This window comes from Callithrix jacchus, chromosome 2 (genome assembly GCF_049354715.1).
Source record: "Callithrix jacchus isolate 240 chromosome 2, calJac240_pri, whole genome shotgun sequence".
Taxonomy (NCBI): Eukaryota; Metazoa; Chordata; class Mammalia; order Primates; family Cebidae; genus Callithrix; species Callithrix jacchus.
In genome coordinates, this window is record NC_133503.1 from 183268539 (window position 1) to 183289705 (window position 21167).

At 34.6% G+C, this 21167-nt stretch overlaps 1 protein-coding gene across 4 annotated transcripts in view; it reads left to right on the forward strand.

The window, feature by feature from the left end:
* CDH12 (cadherin 12) overlaps positions 1-21167 on the forward strand; it is a 1144846-nt gene that overhangs the window by 881097 nt on the left and 242582 nt on the right. For all 4 annotated transcript variants that reach the window (XM_008992219.5, XM_002745103.7, XM_078365926.1 and 1 more), the window contains one exon: positions 9806-10100. In XM_008992219.5, the coding sequence (XP_008990467.1) occupies positions 9806-10100 (295 nt within the window). The remainder of the gene's footprint in view (positions 1-9805; positions 10101-21167) is intronic.

A 21167-nucleotide genomic window follows, 5' to 3' on the forward strand; every position in this document is an offset into this window, starting at 1 on the left:
GCACTAACTACTAAACCATTCTACCAGCACTTATAATCATAGATTTCAAGAATGGTAACATATCTCAGTACAACAAAATGTACTGAGAGCATCCTGTACAGGAAACATATCCCTTACATCGGAATGAGTGTATAGAGCTGACTGGCAGAAGACTCTGTAACTGCTTTTATAAACATCTCTGCATTAAGTACAACAGACCTTTATATGATTGTTTTTGTCCATATATATTTTGAGACTAAAGAAGAGTGATGGTAAAACAGAGCAATAAAGATTTAGAACACATGTCTGGAAGGTTCTCATTTCAGCATAAAAATTAAAAATGGTGACCTAGTTCCATGACAAAAGATAATGACAAACTGTTAATATTTAAATGTGTGATCCTCTATGTTAAGAAATGTAATGACATAAATCTAAATGCAATGCTTGAAACTTGTGGGAATTTGTGTTCAAAAAACAAAGAAAATGCTGCAAAGATAATTGGAGAGAGAAGTGGAGATATTGAATATGATTCATTATTAATTTTCTTCACTGAAATTGTGACAATGTGGTTATGCAGAAAAAGGTCTTATTTTCAGGAAATGGGTTCTGAAATATCGTGTAGTGAATTAGTATGATGTTTGTAAATTATTGTCAAATCATCCACACGTGAGTAAATCAAATACAACAAAATGTTAATAATTGTTTAATCTAAATTTTGAGAACATAGATTTTCCTCATATAATTATTTATATGTTTTCTGTTGATTTCAAGTTTTACTTAGTATAATTTGGGGTTAGAGAAAAGGCATAGATCCCAAACACTTTTAACTCCTTTTCAGAGAGCATCAGTAATTTATAACAGGGGAACAAAACTAACAACTCATAATCCTGTTGGGAGTGGCATAGAGGTCATCAGAGAAGAAGATCAGTTTCTGTAACATTGCACATAGGTGAAGGATTGGTGACTGTTTAAACAAGCCCAATGGAGCTGCATGCAAGTGTTTACACTGAGAGGGCTCCAGCAATGAAGGCACAGCTCTGAAAGAGACCTAGGTTTGGCAGTGACTGCAAAAAAGGCATAAAATTTGCCAGGGAAAACACAGACATGAACTAATATTCTATATGCAGAATTTCTCTCATATGCTTGACAATGCATAAAATATAGGAATTAATGACCAGGATGTAAACAATAAAGAAATAATTTTTAAAAGAAGTTATTCTGTAGATAACCTGCAAAGAATTAGGGCAGTGTTGGGACACCATTATCCTTAAAAGACACCCAACCAAATATCTGAAACTAAAAGAAATGATTGATGCTTTTATTCATTCTAGGACAAAACTCTAATCAATAAATAGAACTCAAAAACTCAAAGCTTCAGATGAGGTTATTTATTCTTAAATATGAACAGGAAACTCAGAGTCATCAGGAATGCGAGGAAAGCCCCCAAAATGAATGGCAAAGATTCAAATTGCAAACACAAAAGTTATCCTGAAGGAAGAGATAATTTAAAGAAACCACACACACAAACTAATTAGAGTTTTCAAAAAGTTTCAAGAAATTCCACGGTTTACAAAATAAGAATATGATTATTTTGTAAAAGAATACTTAATTCCTGGAAATGAATATATCTGTGGTATATGTGTGTGTAATCATGCTTTGCGTGTGTTAAATTTGAAAATAAAGAGCATTACCAATAAATAATAGTAATATAATTTTATTGCTTTCACAGAATAGTCCAAATGATATGACAATGGATAATATGAGCAAAATATACATGATATATTGAGGCTGCATAAGGTCTAACATTAAACAATTGAATTCTAGATAAAAACATGAAAAACAGTGGATAGGAAATAATCGTGGAAATAGTCACTGATAAAAATTTCTGGGTGCTGAAGGAAAGTAGTTTTTGAATTGAGAAAATTTAGTAAGTGCCCAGCCTCAAATAGGAAATATAAACACACATAAACTCACACCTCCCTCGAGACAATGTTCAAAACACAAGCTGAAATAAACACCTACATGGAGACAGTGTTCTAAATAATTAGACTACATTTATAAAAATAATACTATAAACACTAGAAAAAGAGAAGAGGAAAATAAACAGATAGAAAAGAGGGTCTTATACCAACAAAGAAAATATAATCAGACAGATATCAAGCCTACTCTTGATTTCTAAAAGATAATGAATAAAATTTAAGTGGGAAATGTATAAATTCTTTCAAAGGTATAGGGAGAAATGATTTCCAACCTGGAAATATATGACCACATAAAATTTAATTATATGTGAGGGTAAAATAAAGACTTACTATGATATGAAAAGACTTAAGTGAAATGTCTGACCTAGACTCATTATTAAGAAGTTATATAAAATTAGCACAAGCCAACAAAACAGTAAACCAAAGTAGAAGAGAATATAACATCCAAGAGGGAGTGTTTCCAAACCAGGAGATGAATAAAGTAAATTCCAGGTTGACAATTGTGCAGATGTTCTTGTTTGGATTAGCAAGAAAGAAGCCTCCCAAAGAGACGTGTGTAGTGAAAAGTTTTGATGTCAGGGTTGAGAAGTGGAATGAATCTAAGGATATTAAAAACAACAACAATGAAAACACTAACAGACGAAGATATGACAGAAATAATTCATGGGAAAAATAAATGGCAGCAATTACATAGGAATTATACATTATTTGGTAATGAAACAAAAAGGTTTAAATTGTTGTAATTATTGTAAAAAGTGTGTTAATTGTTTGTTCTCTTATTTGTTAATGTTTTAGCATCAACTGATAGACAAAACTGAGAAGGCTTATTTGTCAATAAATGTTCTCCAGAGGGGAAAAAAACAAATTGGATGTTGATATATTATAGATACATAGAGATTTGTTGTGAGGATTTGGCTCACACAATTATGAAGTCTGACTTGTCCAAACGTATGCAGATGGCAAAATGTAGACCCAGGACAGCTTCTAGTTCTAGTCTGAAGACTGGCAGGCTCAATCCCAGGAAAAGCTGATGTTTTAATTCAAGTCCAAAGGCAGATAAAAAAAGTCCCATGTCTAAGCTTGAAGGCAGTCAGGCAGGAGGAGATCTCTGTCACTCACAGAAGGGTTTGCCATTTTGTTCTATGCCCACAGCTGTTGAATGCGGCCCACCCCCATTAGGAAAGGCAATCTACTTTATTCAGTCTACTGATTTAAATATTAATCTCACTCAGAAATAGCTGCAGTGATACACCCAAAATAATGCTTGACCAAATCTCTGGGTAATTTATGTCTCAGCCAAGTTGACATATAACATTAACTACCAGGTTTATTTTTCAAAAGAGGCCTGGCCACACAGGGTGTCTCACACTTGTAATTCCAGCACTCTCAGAGGCCTAGGCAGGTAGATTGCTTGAGCCCAGGAGTTTGAGATCAGCCTGGGTAACATGGTGAAACCCTGTCTCTAAGATAAAAAAATAAGTTAGGCATGGTAGTCTGTGCCTGTAGTCCCAGCTATTCAGGAGGATCACTTGAACCCAGGAAGCAGAGGCTGTGGTGAGTTGAGATAGTGCCACTGCACTGCAGCCTGGGTTACAGAACAAGACCCTTTAATAAAATAAAAGGTTGAACACCTAATTCACAGATTTTTAGAACAGATTCTGTAAAATACAGATGTTTTAAGCTGGTGGGTGTCTGGGAAAGAAACGGAAAGAGAGGTAAGGGAAGTGTAAAGGTGTTAATGCTTTGATCCAATGAAATAGAGAAGCCAGAGATTCTAACGTCAATAAAAAAATAAATAAGTAAACCCATAAAAATTGTACTGAAGGGTGTTAGGCTGATGGGTATTGGTATCTACAACCTACTTTTAAATGCATCAAAAATTAATCTGGGTTAACAGATAGATAAATGGGTGGAAAATGATTTTAAAAATTCTAAAAAGTATGTAAAAATATAGACTAGAAGGTAAGTATATAGGTGAATATTATATACTTTTATGAATTTGAAAATTTCATAATAAAATGTTGGAGGAAAAAAAAAGGATACAGCCTATGAGTGAACTAAAATTTAGAAACAAAGACACTCAGATATCACTTACTGTTTTATTGACAACTCATAGAACAACTGGTGGTACAATTCGACTGGGGCAAGGCAAGGGGTGTGCAGTATGAAAGTCAACAGATATTCAAATTTATCATGAAAGAACTACTATAATATTTAATCATTGAGCCAGTAGTCATATATGTATTTTTTATAAGAACTGAAAGAGAAACAATTAAAGTATAAATAATTAAAAATGTCCTTAGGTGGCTAGGAAAGGAAAGAGTATCATTTGGGATTATAAACTCTTCAATTCTTTGTGATATTTAGTAATTCAATTGCATTACTTTGATTAAAATGTTTTTGATCAGTTTAAGCTGATGTAATAAATTTCTATTTATTGATACAGAAAAATATGATGTAATCCATCCAAAAAGTAAGTTATAAAACAGTACACGGTATACAATAGCACACATGAACACAAGATTAGTGAAGTAATTTGCAGGGCCATATACCAAATCAGAAATTATTTTGGTAATGAATTTATGATTTTTTTGCTCCTGTTTTCTGATTTCTTTTTCATGATCTCATATACTCTATTCTCAGAAAACAAAAGACCAAATCCCACACATAAAAATAAACGAGTAAGTTCCTTACAACCCCAGAGGCTAAGTCAATGGGAAAAGAGGGAAAATGAATGGTTACCATCGTAAAGACAGGGACAAATAAAAGAAGTCTGGAGCACAGGGAACAATTTACAAATCAGCAGTCATTTTAAAGACACAGAAATTATGGTTTTAAATATCATTCCATAAGCAAGGAGACAATTAAAATCACTTTTTGTAAAATTTCATGAAAAATGTTTTGTAATAACTTTTTTATGTTTTACCATTCACATCACAACCATCCTCATTACCTCCTAAGAGCCATATGTGGTCACTGTCCAGGGTTGTTAATCTGTATCTCCTGCCAGGAAATATACTGAATTCTAAGAAGTAGGTACTACATAAAGATGCATATTTTATATTAAGAAGTTATATTTAGCAGGAAACTGGTAACCCAGTGGCATTTCTATAGCATATGCTATAGAAATATACAGTGTCCATATATATATGGCACTCATGTAAAAAACATGCATATCCACATATGGGTTAGTAATAGTATAAAAGTATTTGTTGAACACAATATTTGGTTTTCACACAAATCCACCTTTTGAAAATCAATTGTTCCTCCTCCCAACATACCCCAGCCTGGCAAAAGACAAGTGAAAATAAAATGCCTGCCAGACATAGTGATATAAAAAGCATTTTCCATTTTATGTGCACTTTACAACCCAGAGAAAATAAGAAGTTCATTTTATTTTTGTGCAGTAGTTTCTAAAATATAATCAGAGAAATGCTAGTAAACATTTAACTTCAGATTAGCTTTTTCAAAACTTTTAAGCGCTGGAATGCAAGATTCGCTTACACTCTGAAGCGGGTACTGGGCATCTTTTTTAAGCTTACCTTGGCATCTCATTTTCACGCGCCATCTGAGATGACTTGGCAAACACCAGACAATAACAACACCACTTCCACAAAACAACTGCCTGGACAGTGTCTATTTCTACAGCCATCATTTCTAGAACTCTTTTTCTGGGGAGAAATTTTATTTTAAGTGTCGATACTAAAAGATGATCTATTTGGAGTTGGCTGCTTCAATCAGTAAATGTAGTCAGCAACTACTCAGAGAGAGCTTATTTTTAATAATTGGAAGAAGAAATATTTCTAGCTGTTATTTTAAAATGTCTGGAAAGGAAAAAATTATTTTTGTGGAATTATTAGCATGCAGTCTGTGTAGTTTAAAATGGCTGTGTAAAATGTCATCGTGATTTTTTTACAGTGAGCAAGACTCAAAAATGAGGAAAAGTCTATGAGTCTATTTTTTTCTGTAGCCCTCCTTCCTTCTTTGTGCAAATAAGACTAAGAACTTCCTCGACACTGTAAGCAAAGCCTGAATGCCATTGCTGAAATATTTGAGAAAGCAGTTTCATCAGCAGAGATCAATTTCTAGAGTCATCCACAATTCAACATTTTCCAAGATGTGTAAAAATTATTATAGCTTTCGTCTTGACAACTGCCTTTTTGTTTTAAGGAAATAAACAGCAGAAAACACATAAACACATGCATATCCATATATACATACACAGATGCACATTCACCACACAGTTTATGAAGAGATATACAGTGTCCATTGGATCACTCAGCTTCATTGAATAAATATGCAGACATTTAAAAAAGTCATTTTGAAAAATTTCAAGTGATACTGAAAAATAATTTTGGTATTCTGTTATTACAAATGTTGACTTATTAATATATATATATATTGTGTGTATGTGGATCTAGATACAAGCAGAGAAATATATATAACAATATAAATGTACAGTAAATATGTATTTTTAGACATATTTAAAATATAAAATAATATAACAAAGAAGGGCCGGGTGCCGTGAGTCACACCTATAATCCCAGCACTTTGGGAGACTGAGACAGGTGGATCACCTGAAGTCAGGAGTTTGAGACCAGCCTAGCCAACATGGTGAAACCCTGACTCTAGCAAACACAAAAATTAGCCAGGCATGGTGGGGGGGGCGGCCTGTAGTTCCGGCTACTTGGGAGCCTGGGGCAGGAGAATCTCTTGAGCTCGGGAGGCGGAGGTTGCAGTGACCTGAGATCAGACCACTGCACTCCAGCCTGGGCAATCAGAGTACAACTTGAACTCAAAACAAACAAACAAAAAAAAAAAAAAAAAAGAAGACGTTTTCTCTAGGTAAGATGATGATAGAAATTTTCATTTTTACTTTATACTATTCACTGTTGAAATTATTTTATGATTGAAATAAAGAAAATGTTGTAATAGCCAACATGAGGCCAATGTCATTTATTTAATGTCAAAAATAATATTGGAAATACATCTATACTTTAGGCTACCACCTATCTGCCTGAAATAATTAGCATGAATAACTAATTTTAAATATTGCCTGTCAATGCAGATCTCTTTGAAGATATTATCATGTGATAAACTGCTATAAAAAGTCTAATTGTCTCCAGAGTTTTATAGTCATCAACTTCATTTTCAGTTCAACATTTTAACATATTTTCCCATATTCTTTTTCTGAAGTTTTAATCTCTGCAAAGCCCATCTTTAAATTAGAAGGAAAAAATAGACAGTGAGGGGGAGCAGCAATTAACTATAATTTGGATCTTGCATATAACTAAAAACACATTTTGATTCTTTATTTTTATGTCAGTTTGCAAAGAAAACAGTTTTGACTTTAGCTAAATAAAGAAATTTTTGTTTTCTTTTTCTTTTTATAATTCTACTTATATCACATTTCAAAACCTACTTTGAATTTTCACTCAGTTCCCACAATATTACCATATATTCTTTGAGCTGTTGGCAAAATGGATCCATTTTATAAAATCGTTCCTTTTGCATTGAGCTTTGCCTTTCTTATATATTTAGATAAATTGGAACGCAAAAGCAATACTCACTGTGTTGAATATCTTTAATAGCATGGTTGAAATTTATAATTTGAAATTCATAAGTTCAAAGAACATTTATCTACCGCTTGATTTTACGCTTGAAACTTCCTAAGCTTCACAGAAGTTTAAAAAAAAAATTAGGAGGACAAAATCTGCCTCCTTTCATTCATAGCAATTTTCTTTATGTTTAAGTAAAATATGCAGAAACTTTTAAAGGAACATCAAAATCTTGTTTCTTCTTATTATTGCCATATTATTTTTAATATATTATCCAACCAAGATTTGATGCTGTGCTTATACTCATACACAAATATGCTTTTATAACAAATTTTGAAGAAAATGCAAGTCCACAAAATGAATGAGCTTAGTAACATTAACACAAAGAATGATATGATAACTTACATTTATTCAGGCTATATTTGTGCTGTTAATTACTCATGCTAATGCACAGGAAGCTTATTTGCAATGGGATATTTATATAATTTAAAACATTTTCATAGTTCTTTGTGTGTGTTGAAATGTTAAGATAACAAAATTCTTTTTTTTTTTTTTTTGAGACAGAGTCTCACACTGTCACCCCAGCTGGTGTTCAATGGCCTGATCTCGGCTCACTGCAACCTCTGCCTCCCAGGTTCAAGCATTTCTCCTGCCTCAGCCTCCTGAGTAGCTGGGATTACAGGTGTCTGCTACCACACCCAGATAATTTTTTATTTTATTAGTAGAGACGGGGATTTCACTATGTTGACCAGCCTGGTCTCAAACTCCTGACCTTGTAATCCTCCCACCTTGGCCTCTTAAAGTGCTGGGTTACAGGCGTGGGCCACCGCACCGCGCCAAAAGAACTCATTTTTAACCAAACCTTTACAAAAGAGCAGTGCTCATATGCAGATTTTAAGACGTAGGCCAAATAGAGATGCTGCAAAGTTTAACATTTTTCTTTTGGGTGATCTGTTGATTGAAAAGAGCTTTTACACATAACAATTTGTATGCTGAAATCAAATGGCTGTACCCAAATGAGCAAGAATAGTTTAAAACATTTACATCAGCATCTGCATAAAAATTAATGTGCATATTATTTATAAGAATACATTATGTATATATGTATATATTTATATAACGTATAAGAATGTATTTATAGAAATATATATTACTAAAAAATTATATATGATGCAATATTTCATTTTATGTAATATTTTTATGTAAATATTTGTTTATTTATAGGTAATTTATAGACCTTTAAGACTATGTACATTTTTCATTTATTCTTGGTCTCTAGTTTGACTAACACTGACTTACGGCATTACACCGATAATTTTCTCTACTCTTTGGTTCTCTTTTTTATTGCTATTCATGTGTATTTTATTCCATGCTATAACATAGTGTACTACACGTGTTGAATTTTAAAAGAAATTAACAGAATTTCAATGTTTTTTTATATGACTCAACATAAATATTCTATAGATAGAATGAATTAGAACAAGCTATTTGTGAATCTGAAAGAATAATCAGTGATCCTGCCAATCATCTGGTTAAGAGTGGTAAACTCATTTAAACTCAGCCTGTTAAAAATGAGATATGCTCTGCTTTATATAACTAAAAACCTCTTGGTGTGCCAGATTTCTCCTTTCTTTAGGAATGAAAATGCTTACTGTTTTCTGAGTTCCTCTGCATTATCTGCCACTGGCTTCAGGTCACTGATTTCATCTTTAGAACATTTGGAAAGTTTATTTTGTGGATGTTTAAGAAATAATTTATTTTTATCGCAATGATTATTTAAAATGAAACAATAAGTACACTGAAGATTTGTGCTTTTCATCTTATGAAAATGTTATCCCAGAAGAATACAAAAGAACTCAAAGCAAATTTGCAAAATTTGTTGTTTTTTTGCCTGCTGATGTATCTGAGGTTGTACTTTTGTTCTGATCTCCAAAATGCCTCAAATAGAAAGAAAGAAAGATGGATTAAGAGAACGATGAACAGGAGAATGGATAGGAAATCTATCTGATAAGGCAAATAGATTAAAAGATGAATAGAGAATGTCTTGAATATATAAGCATATATGTGTTCATTGCACAGTTTTCAACTCTTTGTGTTGCAATTTTTATAATAAGAAGTTGGAGAAATAAAAAACAAGAAAACAGAACCATAAGATTTTGGTTTAACATTTTCAATTAAAAAAATTGTATTGCAAATTATGACTTTTTTAATATGGCAATATCCCGTTAATAGTGTTCTTTCTTTCTCCTTCTCTTTCTCTCCCTCTCTCTCTCCATCTCTTCCCTAAAGCTCCATTCCGACTTAGACAAGGGAGAGGGCACTGTTAAATACACCCTCTCAGGAGATGGCGCTGGCACCGTGTTTACCATTGATGAAACCACAGGGGACATACATGCCATAAGGAGCCTAGATAGAGAAGAAAAACCTTTCTACACTCTTCGTGCTCAGGCTGTGGATATAGAAACCAGAAAGCCCCTGGAGCCTGAATCAGAATTCATCATCAAAGTGCAGGATATTAATGATAATGAGCCAAAGTTTTTGGATGGACCTTATGTTGCTACTGTTCCAGAAATGTCTCCTGTAGGTGAGTAAGCAAATCAAAGTTCTGTGAGATGCTACAAGACCTCTTCAATATTTACTTTTTGCAGGTTAATATAAACATTTTATTTGTCATCGAAAAGATTATTTTTTAATTCTAGAAAATACATTTTTTTCATTTATTTTTGTAATTTTGTTTTTCTTTCTGCTTCTTATGAAGACAGCTACTAGAATATATAACATTCTTTACTGTTTTTCAACCTGTTAATTTACCTGAACTCATAGAATCCTTGTGTGCTTTAAGTAATAGATTTATTTTTTATTGAAATTGATTGTCATCGTAATTTCGGACACCTATATAGTGCTGGAGATACCTGCCCTACACTGTGAAATACCAGATAGTAATTCTTAGCTCAGAGTAAATTATCTAAAGCATGCATCACATCTGATCAGAAGTGGTCCAGAAACAGGTGTGTTGCATCCTTTGTAGCAACAGCCATCATTTATAGAACTCTTTTTCTGGGGTTGTTAGAGATCCTGGAAGGGTGATATTGTTTCCTTTTCAGGGTAAATAACCCACACTTGTTATGCCATCAAGCCAAGCAGCAAATGAATAATGTCACCAAATCATTAGTAGAATAACAAGTAGAATATAGTATCACCATCATTCTAAAAATTTTAATTTGACATAAATATACATTTCCATATCAGCCTAAATTTACAAACTCCTGTAATATATAGGATATAAGGTCAATAAGTTAAAAATTCCAGCTTTAAAGATTATTTTAAATTATAATTTTTATTCCTCAGTCACCACTGCTAATCCTTCAATTTATTTCAAAGTAACTTCTGGTTTTTATTACATTTGAAAGATAAAGCAACTTATCACATGTAGGTTACAACTTAAAACTCCTGCGTGAGCCATTGCTAATATTTTCTAAATCTGACGTGCCTCAGAGGGGTTCTGATGCTCCTACAACCACCCAGGACATGCGATGAAGATTGGGCACGCTACCCCCAGGGCAGAGCAGGCTGGTAGCTGTAGGAGCTGTCACATAGATTTACTATAAATGCACTTGAAATTGTGTATGTGACCTTATCAGGCATTTAAAGACTGTAATCTCTCCTTGACCTGAGAAATCAGCTTGAAGTAATTCACTTAGATTTCAGATTTTAGTGTGCATACCCATGCCTGCAAATCCATTATTCAGTACCTGCTACACTTTTGGGGTGCCTCTTTTATACACTGTTTTGACTGCTGAAAATTTAGAAGTCCAATTAGAAAGAAGCATATCTTGCTAGAAAGTAGTCCCAGAAAGCAGGGAGGCTGTATTTTAACTGTATCTTGATTATACAGAAGGAAAAATAAAGTTAATATTTTGAGGGGAACAAAAGGCTTTTAAAATGACATACTATATAGTGGACAGTTTAACTCAGTACCTACTTCATGTACAGTGGACATGTTAACTTGAATGTATGACCCTCTGTGACTTTGTATTACCCAAACAGCTTCCTTAAAGCAAACACACACACATGCCTCTACAGTATTGGAAAATTCCGTCTTATTAGATAAAACAATTAAGATTTTGTTTTGCCAATTAGAACAACTAGGGCTGCAGAGCTGAAGCCGTCGTATAAAGTGTTTGCAGCTCATATCCAAAGAGAGAAATACACATAGAAAGTCAAAAATGTAGGTGAGAACGCAGACTAGTTTCAGCTTTTGCAGTTGGAATGGGATATAACTTACTGTGCTGTCATAAGATATTTGAAACATCTTTGAAAGAATAGGTTCTTAAAGTGTTTGGTCTCGTGCCCTTAATGAAATTTCCCATTGGGCCTTCAAGACAACTCTAGTAAAGACTTAAATGGATTTTGGATGCACCACTTTCTTTTATTTTTCTTTCTTTATTTAGAGACTGGATCTTGGTCTTTTGCCCTAGCTGCAGAGCAATGGCCCAATCTTAGCTCACTGAAGCCTTAAATTCCTGGGCTGAGATCCTCCCAACCTCAACCTCCTTAATAGCCACCCACTGCCTGGCTAATATTTTTTTTTTTTGTTATTAACTTTTGTAGAGAGAGGATCCAGCTATGTTGCCAGGTTGTTCTCAAGTAGTTCTGGCCTCTAATGATCCTTCCACCTTGGCTTCCCAGAGCACTGGGATCACAGGCATGAGCCACCCTTCTGGTTCCTTTTAAAAATTTTTAACAGCAGAAGTGTATTTCTTTTGAATATGAAATTTTACCACATGGTATGAGTTGGTCTAGGTGTTTTTATATTAAATTTACACAATATGTACTTTTCACATAAGTACAAAGAAGTATAAACACTAGTTATAAATTGAATGCTAAAAATTAAATCTCTATGCATTACTTTTGCCTTGCCCTATAATCTCACATATACATATAAAACAAGAAACAAGGACACTCAATTACAGTTGTAGTATCTGCTGTTTCTGCCTTGAAATTTCTAACCTACAGCCTACTGTGCATCCAGAGCTTACATGTATGTTCCCGGACTACTTGAACTCCATTTTCAAGTGCAACCTTCCTTCCTGATGAAAATAATTCACTGCTGTAATAATCTAAGAAAAGAAAATGTCTTTCTCTATTTTTTTCATCTCATATAATCTAGACAATTTTGCCTCTGTATCACTTTCCTGAGAATACTAAAAAAATTGTTAATCAAGACCAGATGGAACTTTGGTATATTTGCAGTTTACCTATTGTTTTGACAAGTCTCACTGTCTGTTGTAGGTATCAGTGTTTGAGGTATTCCCTATGAAATCACTTTTCTGTCCCAAGAATTGAGAAGAAAACTGCTTCATTTTCAACAAAAGAGAAGATTTAACCAATTAAAAAATACATATAGTGAAATAACATTTTGTAACATAAAACATAACATGAAGAAATACCGGAACATGGAGATGAAGTTTAACAGTAATGGATTCTATATCCAGAAATATAAACAAATAAATTTGCAATGAAAATTTACTAATGTTACTAATTTTCACTTGTGTAAAGAGAACATTACAAATAACATAATGTACAAAGAGAGAACGGTGGTGGGTAGGGAGGGTCAAGATCTCAGAGGAGAATCAATATTTAAGACTTACAGCACTATGGAATATATTCAATTTCCTAAAGTTGAAGACAATTCCAGTGAATCTATGAATTGTTTAAGAGAAAGGTCACTCTGTTACTGACTTCTGAGACATCTAATATTCCAGGGAAGTAATATTTCGAGATAAAGAGCTTTTACTCTGACCTAAGGAAATTACTTACTGATACAGATATTCCCAAACTCAAAGCTCCTCCTTGGAGACAAATTTGAACTTTATGAATGTGGACTTATTTTTTTAAGATCACTAGAGCAACAATAAATTACAGGAATGTACCCTCTTTAATATCTGATGATTATGCATAAGTGGGGTGTGCAGTTTTAAGTTCCTTTTCCTAGAGTGCTGACAGGTTTAGCGTGTTAAATCCATACTCAACTTGTATTTTCTTCCTCCGCTTGAGTTATGCCAACTTGAGGCAGCTGATTTGACTATTTATAATTAGATGCCTAACCTATGATATAGTAGATGTCAATAGTGACTCAAGATTTATGTAGTAAGTCTTACCATTTTGTAATCAATAGTCAGGTGCCATGTGATCTGAATAAGGTTTGCATTTTTAATTTTTAATAACCACATGCAGTATTATTTACTGTTTGATTTTTTTTTAATGTGAAAACTTTATAACCCCGATGGATAAGAAAGAATGACTCTTAGGCGCTTTAGAATCAAATTAATCATAATAAGTTAAGCCATTTTGTTTAGGTCTCATGGCTGCTAAAACATCTTTGGGGAAGTTAAACTTGGCTTTCAGTTTCTTTTTTTTTTTTTTTTGGCTTTCAATTTCATATGATCTGGTTAAGAGTTTGGAATGTTTGTATTATATTATTTGAGAATAGGGATGCCTGCTTAAACAAAATCTAAAGGATAGGCATCTTTTATTCAATATCTTAAAAAGAAAGTTTAGTTGAAGTTTAAATAAAACAAGATACACCTAAAATAAAGGAGGCCACTGGCTTAAATAAAAGTAATGAGCAGGTACTCCCTTGCTTTTCTTATTTTCCCTGAACTCTATTTTATTTTACATGAAGTTTGGGGAAAAATCTAAGATGAAATTTTTGGTGGAGTTTTTCAGAGGTTATATAACCAGAGACTATTTTCTTTTCCTTTTTTTTTTTTTTTTTTTTTCTCAGATTCTCACTCTGGTGTCCAGGCTGGAGTGCAGTGATGTAATCTCAGCTCACTGCTACCTCTGCCTCCCAGGTTCAGTGATTCTCTTGCCTCAGCATCTCAAGTAACTGGGATTACAGGTGTGCACCACCGGGCTTGGATAATTTTTGTATTTTTAGTAGGGAAGGGGTTTCGCCATGTTGGCCAGGCTGGTCCCAAACTCCCGACCCCAGGTGATTCTCCCACCTTGGCCTCCCAAAGCGCTGGGATTACCAGCAAGAGTCACTGCACCCAGATAACCAGAGACTACTTTCTACATGGCAATATTTAAATGGTCCAAGAAGGAAACATGAAGACTGTGTGTGTGCTTTACATTAATGAACTATAATAATTTAGGAACATATATAAGTCTCCACACTTTCTTATTTTCACAAAAATGCCATAGAGAGACAAATCAAGAAATAATAAAGTAGATATATTCTTTGTTTTTTGTGGGTTTTTTTTTTTTTTTTTTTGAGATGGAGTTTCACTCTTGTTACCCAGGCTGGAGTGCAATAGTGCAATCTCGGCTCACCACAACCTCTGCCTCCTGGGTTCAGGCAATTCTCCTGCCTCAGCCTCCTGAGTATCTGGGATTACAGGCACGCACCACCATGCCCAGCTATTTTTTTTTTTTTTTTTTTTTTTTTTTGTATTTTTAGTAGGGACGGGGTTTCACCATGTTGACCAGGATGGTCTCGATCTGCCGACCTCGTGATCCACCCGCTTTGGCCTCCAAAGTGCTGGGATTACAGGCGTGAGCCACCGTGCCCGGCCCAGTAGATATATTCTCTTATCCTGTGAGCCAGCTATGGTAACGGAAAGCAGCTCAATTAGTATATCAGAGGAACATATGAACTATCATCAGCTTCTAACTGTGCCCTAAAAGCAGAGTTTTTTCAGAAGCTTGAAGACAGAATGTTGACTATTTATTTTCTGCACACAAAGACATTCTCCTTGTGTAATCAAAATAAAATGTCTGAAATCAGGAAATTACCATTCATATATTATTATAATTGAATCCTTCTTCCTTATTCAAACTTTTTCACTTGTCTCAATAGTATCTTATATAACAAAAAGTTCAAGTTCAAAATCAAACATTGTATTAACATTTTAGGTTTGTTTAGTTTCCTCCAATCTGAAACAGTTTTGTATATTTTCTTGGCTTCAATGACTCCAATTTTTTTTTTTTTTTTGAGATGAAATCTTGTTCTGTCGCCCATGGTGGAGTGCAGTGGTGTGATCTTGGCTCACTGTAACTTCTGCTTCCCGGGTTCAAAGGATTCTCCTACCTCAGCCACTTGAGTATCTGGGATTACAGGCATATGAAGCCATGACTGGCTAATTTTCATATTTTTAGTAGAGACAGGGATTTCACCATGTTGGCCAGGATGGTCTTGAACTCCTGACCTCATGATTCACCCACCTCGGTCTTTCAAAGTGCTGGGATTACAGGCGTGAACAATTGCATCTGGCCAACTCTAACAGTTTTGAAGATTTCTGCCCAGTTATTTTTCAGAATGGCCCTCCCATCTTGAGCATGTGCGACTTTTTCCTCATGGATGAATGAAGGATATACATCTTTGTCAGAACTATTCCAGAAACAATTCTGTACTCTCCTCATTGTGTTCTATTGGTTGAGCCATGAATTTTAATTTGCCTCATTCCTGATGATGGTTATTTTTATTATTTGATAAAGGTTGTGTATAACTTATCTATTATGGCATAACACATTAACCGAAACCTTAGCAGTGTAAAACAGCAGAGACTTACTTTCTTGTAGGAATGGCTTTATTGAGTACCTCTGTCTCAAGGCTTCTCAAGAGGTTGTAGCTACATAGTTGGCTGGGATTGTGGACTGATCTAAAAGCTTAGTCAGGGGATGGTAGAAATCTTCTATATATGATTATTTGTAAGCTTCAGCTCTTTGCTGCATGGACCTCACAGGCCTAAATCACAATGTGGCAGTTGGCTTTCTCCAGACTGAGATATTCCAACGAGAGCTAGACATAGAGAAACCCTCTGATTGAAGCTGCAGTCTATTCATAACCTAATCTTGAAAGTGACATCGAATCACTTCCACTATATTCTACAAATCAGTGCAGCCGTAATACAAGAAGGCTGGCATCACTGAGGCATCCCTCCTATAGTCTGCCTACCACTGTCTATACTCTGGCTCTCAATGATTCATGTTGCTCTCTCATGCAATATATTCTCATCCCCATCTGAAGACCCTAACATTTTCAGCCCACTATACTTCCGGAGTACTTGTGCAGGACGTGCAGGTTTGTTAATTGATAAACATGTGTCGAGGTGATTTGCTGCACCTAACAAACCATCACCGAGGTATTAAGCCCAGTATGCATTAGCTATTTTTCCTAATGCTTTCCATCCCTCCACCCCACCACCATCAGACTCCAGTGTTTATCATTCCCCACCCTGTGTCCTTGTGTTCTCATTATTTAGCTCCTACTTATAAGTGACGGCATGTGGTTTGGTTTTCTAATCCTGTATTAGTTTGCTGAGGATAATGGCTTCCAGCTTCATCCATGTCCCTGCAAAGGACATGATCTCATTTCTTTTTTGTGGCAGCATAGTATTTCATGGTACATATGTACCACATTTTCTTAATCCAGATTTGTGATATTAAATAGGCCAGTTACTTACTACACATTCATCAAAAATACGGTAGTGAAACAAGCATAAAATAATGTCTCTAGACATTCCTGTTGAAAAAAAAAAAGAGGAAAATGAATGCACAGAATAAAGGAATTATTGGTCCACCACATTTTAAAATTCTGGTGGTAAATGTTGCAATTCATTTGATTATATTCAATGCCTGTGTATAATTATTTGTGCCTCTCAGGTATGACATCTAGGATCTTCATTCTACCTTTTGAGTTATTCTTTTTTTTTTTTTTTTCATGAAATACAGCTTGTACTTGCAATAATACTTGGGTGTTGAACTTGTTAAGGGTTCATATCCTTTTGTTCAGATCCAACTCTCATTTCCTAGTGGTACGTAGTTGTGTGGGTTATTTCTCCACCTTTTACATTGATTTCCTCACCTGCAAGCAAGTGAATAGTAATAATACTTTATGAGCAGGGTTATTGCAAGTAGCAAGGAGAAAATGTATGTTTACCATGTGCCACAATCCCTGGGGAAGTACAGTCAATAAATTGGGAAAGGTCCTCATAAGAGTTTGATATCATTCTCAGAAAATCAGCCAGAGAAGGTCTCAGTGGTAAAGGTTCCAGTTTATTGTCCTCTTCCCTTTCCTCAAGTGTTCTATTCATCTGATGCATGAGCTCAATATTTACCATCACCCTTTCTCCAAATTGAACCAACTTGGTTTTAAAACATAACATCCTTCTATCCAAATTTACATTTTCTTTGGCATAGAGGACGCTTTTACCTTGATGTGTGGAGACAAGCCGTTGATTTGTGAGAAACAGCAATTATCAGCTTCCACTTATGCTTCACAGTCTGCTGGGTCACTTCAACACATTTGATGAAATTGAGCAAGGCCTTGTGATGTCTCCTGTGCCAGCCGTGAAGTGCCCACAGCATGCAGCATGGCAGAACCATTTTCAGGGCCATAGGATGTTATGGCTGTGTGTGTAGGGAGCATTTTATTCATCTGTTTGATTCCTATGTTTTTATTAGCGCTGCAGTTGCAAAGGTAATGCTATTGACACTTTTTGTGTGGCTTTGAAAGAAGAATATGAATTGTTTTAGCAGCAGCACAACGTGTCCCTAAACATAAACCACGCTGTAACGATAGTTACTTTAGCAGCCACTGATCAGCAATAAATGTTAAAAATTAACAAGAAGTTCCTTTTTTTCAAAACCACCAAATGACTCTAAGCATTAAATATATTTTAGCAGGAGTTGCTTCTCAGCCACAGAGTGGTTCAAAACATTAAACATATTTCCAAAGTATTGCTCCTTCCCCAGCCTCCAAGTGATTGTAAACATTAAATATGTTTTATAAAAACTGCTTTGCCAGCTACTGGCAAGATAGCTATGAACATCATTTTTCTTTAAAGTTGCCTTCCAGCTGCGGGACTGTTTTTCCTTGTTTGCTCTATTCTATTTATGTTTTGTACACAAAAGCAGGCAAGAGGCTACATTGGTCCAATTGTCTCTTGCTTTATGATAAGTGATCACGGGAGAGCAGTTGCACCTCTGTAAAACCCTGCAGGCCACAGGAGCTTGCTAAAGTTCAATTGCTGGTGCTGAATATTTCACATAGATGTCAGCTGTGTCTTCCAAGATAATTTTTGTGTTTTATTGTGTAATGTGTTGAGGTAAAAAGATGGACGTGCACTAACATCAGCATTAACAAAAATAACTTGAAGCAACCAGACACTGATGAATTACACCCATTGAACGAGGTGAAAATATTCCATGGCGAGAACAGACTCAAATACAGGACTAGTATGTTAATGGGGTCTTTTTTTTTTTTTTTTTGAGATGGAGTTTCGCTGTTGTTACCCAGACTGGAGTGCAATGGCACGATCTTGGCTCACCGCAACCTCCGTCTTTTGGGTTCAAGCAATTCTCCTGCCTCAACCTCCCGAGTAGCTGGGACTACAGGTGCGCACCACCATGCCCAGATAAATTTTTTTTTTTGCATTTTTAGTAGAGACGGGGATTCACTTTGTTGACCAGAATGGTCTCGACCTCTTGACCTCGTGATCCACCCACCTCGGCCTCCCAAAGTGCTGGGATTATAGGCGCGAGTCACCACGCCCGGCCGTTAATGGGGTCTTGAACACAAACATGATGAAAGACTTGGAACCTCTGGAAATCTTCTAGTGTGACAACTGCATGCAATTCAACATGAATGAAGAGCACGCTACAAAAACGTCTATCCAGGACTTACACCAGGAAATCTTTTCAGTTTAACCAAATTCACATGAAAATCAAGTGTGTCCCCTGAGTGAGTTGAAAAATAAATTAGCTCTACCATTCCAGGCACAGTAATTCATCACCAGCCCAAATAATTAATTAAATTACTCAGTACGTCTTCGATTCTACGGGAGCCAAGTGTTTTTCAAATTATATAGTACTGTATCTTGCCAAATATTTTATTTTAGGTGTATGCTCATCAGATTCAAATATTCATCAATACCTATGTGACAGGCACTATTTTAGGTACTAGAGCTAGAATACGAGCAAACAAAAATTCCTCCTTTCAGGAAGCTTTTACTCCAAGACCTCCTGCAGGGGCAGCAAGCTAAGCTCTGTGAGCTAAATTCAACATAACATCTGTTTTTATTGGAACAGTTACACTTATTCTGTGTTGTCTATGGCTGCTTTCACACCACAATGGCAGAGCTGGCAACAGAGACCATATGGCCTGCAAAGACTAAAATATTTACTATCTGGTCCTTCACAGAAAAGTACGTTGACCTATTACGTAGTAGATCGAGTATGAGAGAAGAGATTAAGGTAAGGCCAACATTTTAAATCAACTTAGGAGGAAAAAGTATTTTTTATCCCTAAAAATTACCTCTTCCAAAAGAAGAAAAATAAAAATAAAAATAACAATAAAGAAAATGGCAAGACACAAGGTAAAGTGGAAGAAGTGAATGCCACACTAATAAATATGTTTCAGCACAAAGTCAGATATTGCCATTAAGTTCCTGCTGAAAGTGTTGGTTTGGTTTTATTAAAATCACTTAAACACAGTCTTTCTGTGTTATAGATTTATAGTACAGATTTTTTTCTTTTGTTGGTTTTTAGAAATTTCTCAGCAAAATGTATTCTTCACACAATTGAATAACTTAACATTTTCAATTAAAACTAAGACTAAAAATGTTGAAAGAACAACTACGTTGGATGAAAATATTCATTTTTCATCTTATTTCTCAGTATTTATAGTTGGTTTCCTCATTGAGATAAAAGTATGTTGAAAAACAAATGGAAAAATGCTGAAAGCAAAATTTTTAAAAATCACCAGCATTAATAATTATCACCAAATAACTATTACAGAAAATATCCACGTAAAGTAAAATTAGAGTGAAGATATGAATGTTGGCACTGTTTTAATTTCCAACCAAGAAACTGACAACTGAAAATAAAAAAATCAGACTCTACAGTTTTACAAATAATTAACAAAATGAACATCAAAATATGATACAATTTGTTTAATTGGCAAAGGCACTCAAAGAAAACGAAATATGTCAATTAAACTGTCAACCATGTTAATTTTGCCTCTGAGAAAAACATTGTAATGGGATAATTTCATGAAATGCTTTGATGGCAAGAAAATGCCAAAATATGATTAGCTACTTCAAAATTCAACTGAAACAAGAAAGCAATTGGTGGCAGCCTGAATAACAAAAGGTCTTTCTTTTAATTTACCTTTTTTTCTTCTCTTTTTGCCTGTGTTTTATCAATAGTGTATATTCTGTTTGACAGTGAAATGATTCATACTGAAAACATTGGCATCACAAGAACTTAGCAGAAACTTATAATGCTATAAGATTAAAATATATACTTCTATTTCCCCCAAACTCTTAAAAAATATATTTACTATTTCTCAAAGAATTTGTTATCTTCAAGAAATAATACTTTTTCTTACTAATATTAAGTGCTTATTTAGCTAAAGACCAGAATTAGAAGCAATTCACTTATACGAGTATGTTTATATTTCTGTTGTCAAATATATTTACTTAGAATTTAACCCAAAGTGGATTGTATTTATTGTTCTCAACACTGCCTATTAGTCAGAATGGGCATTTTATAATTTTACCAGGTTATCTAAATTTTACTACCCATATTTCTTATTCCTGGTGTTTAGAAAAATAATCTGGTATATACCTAAACTAACAAATAA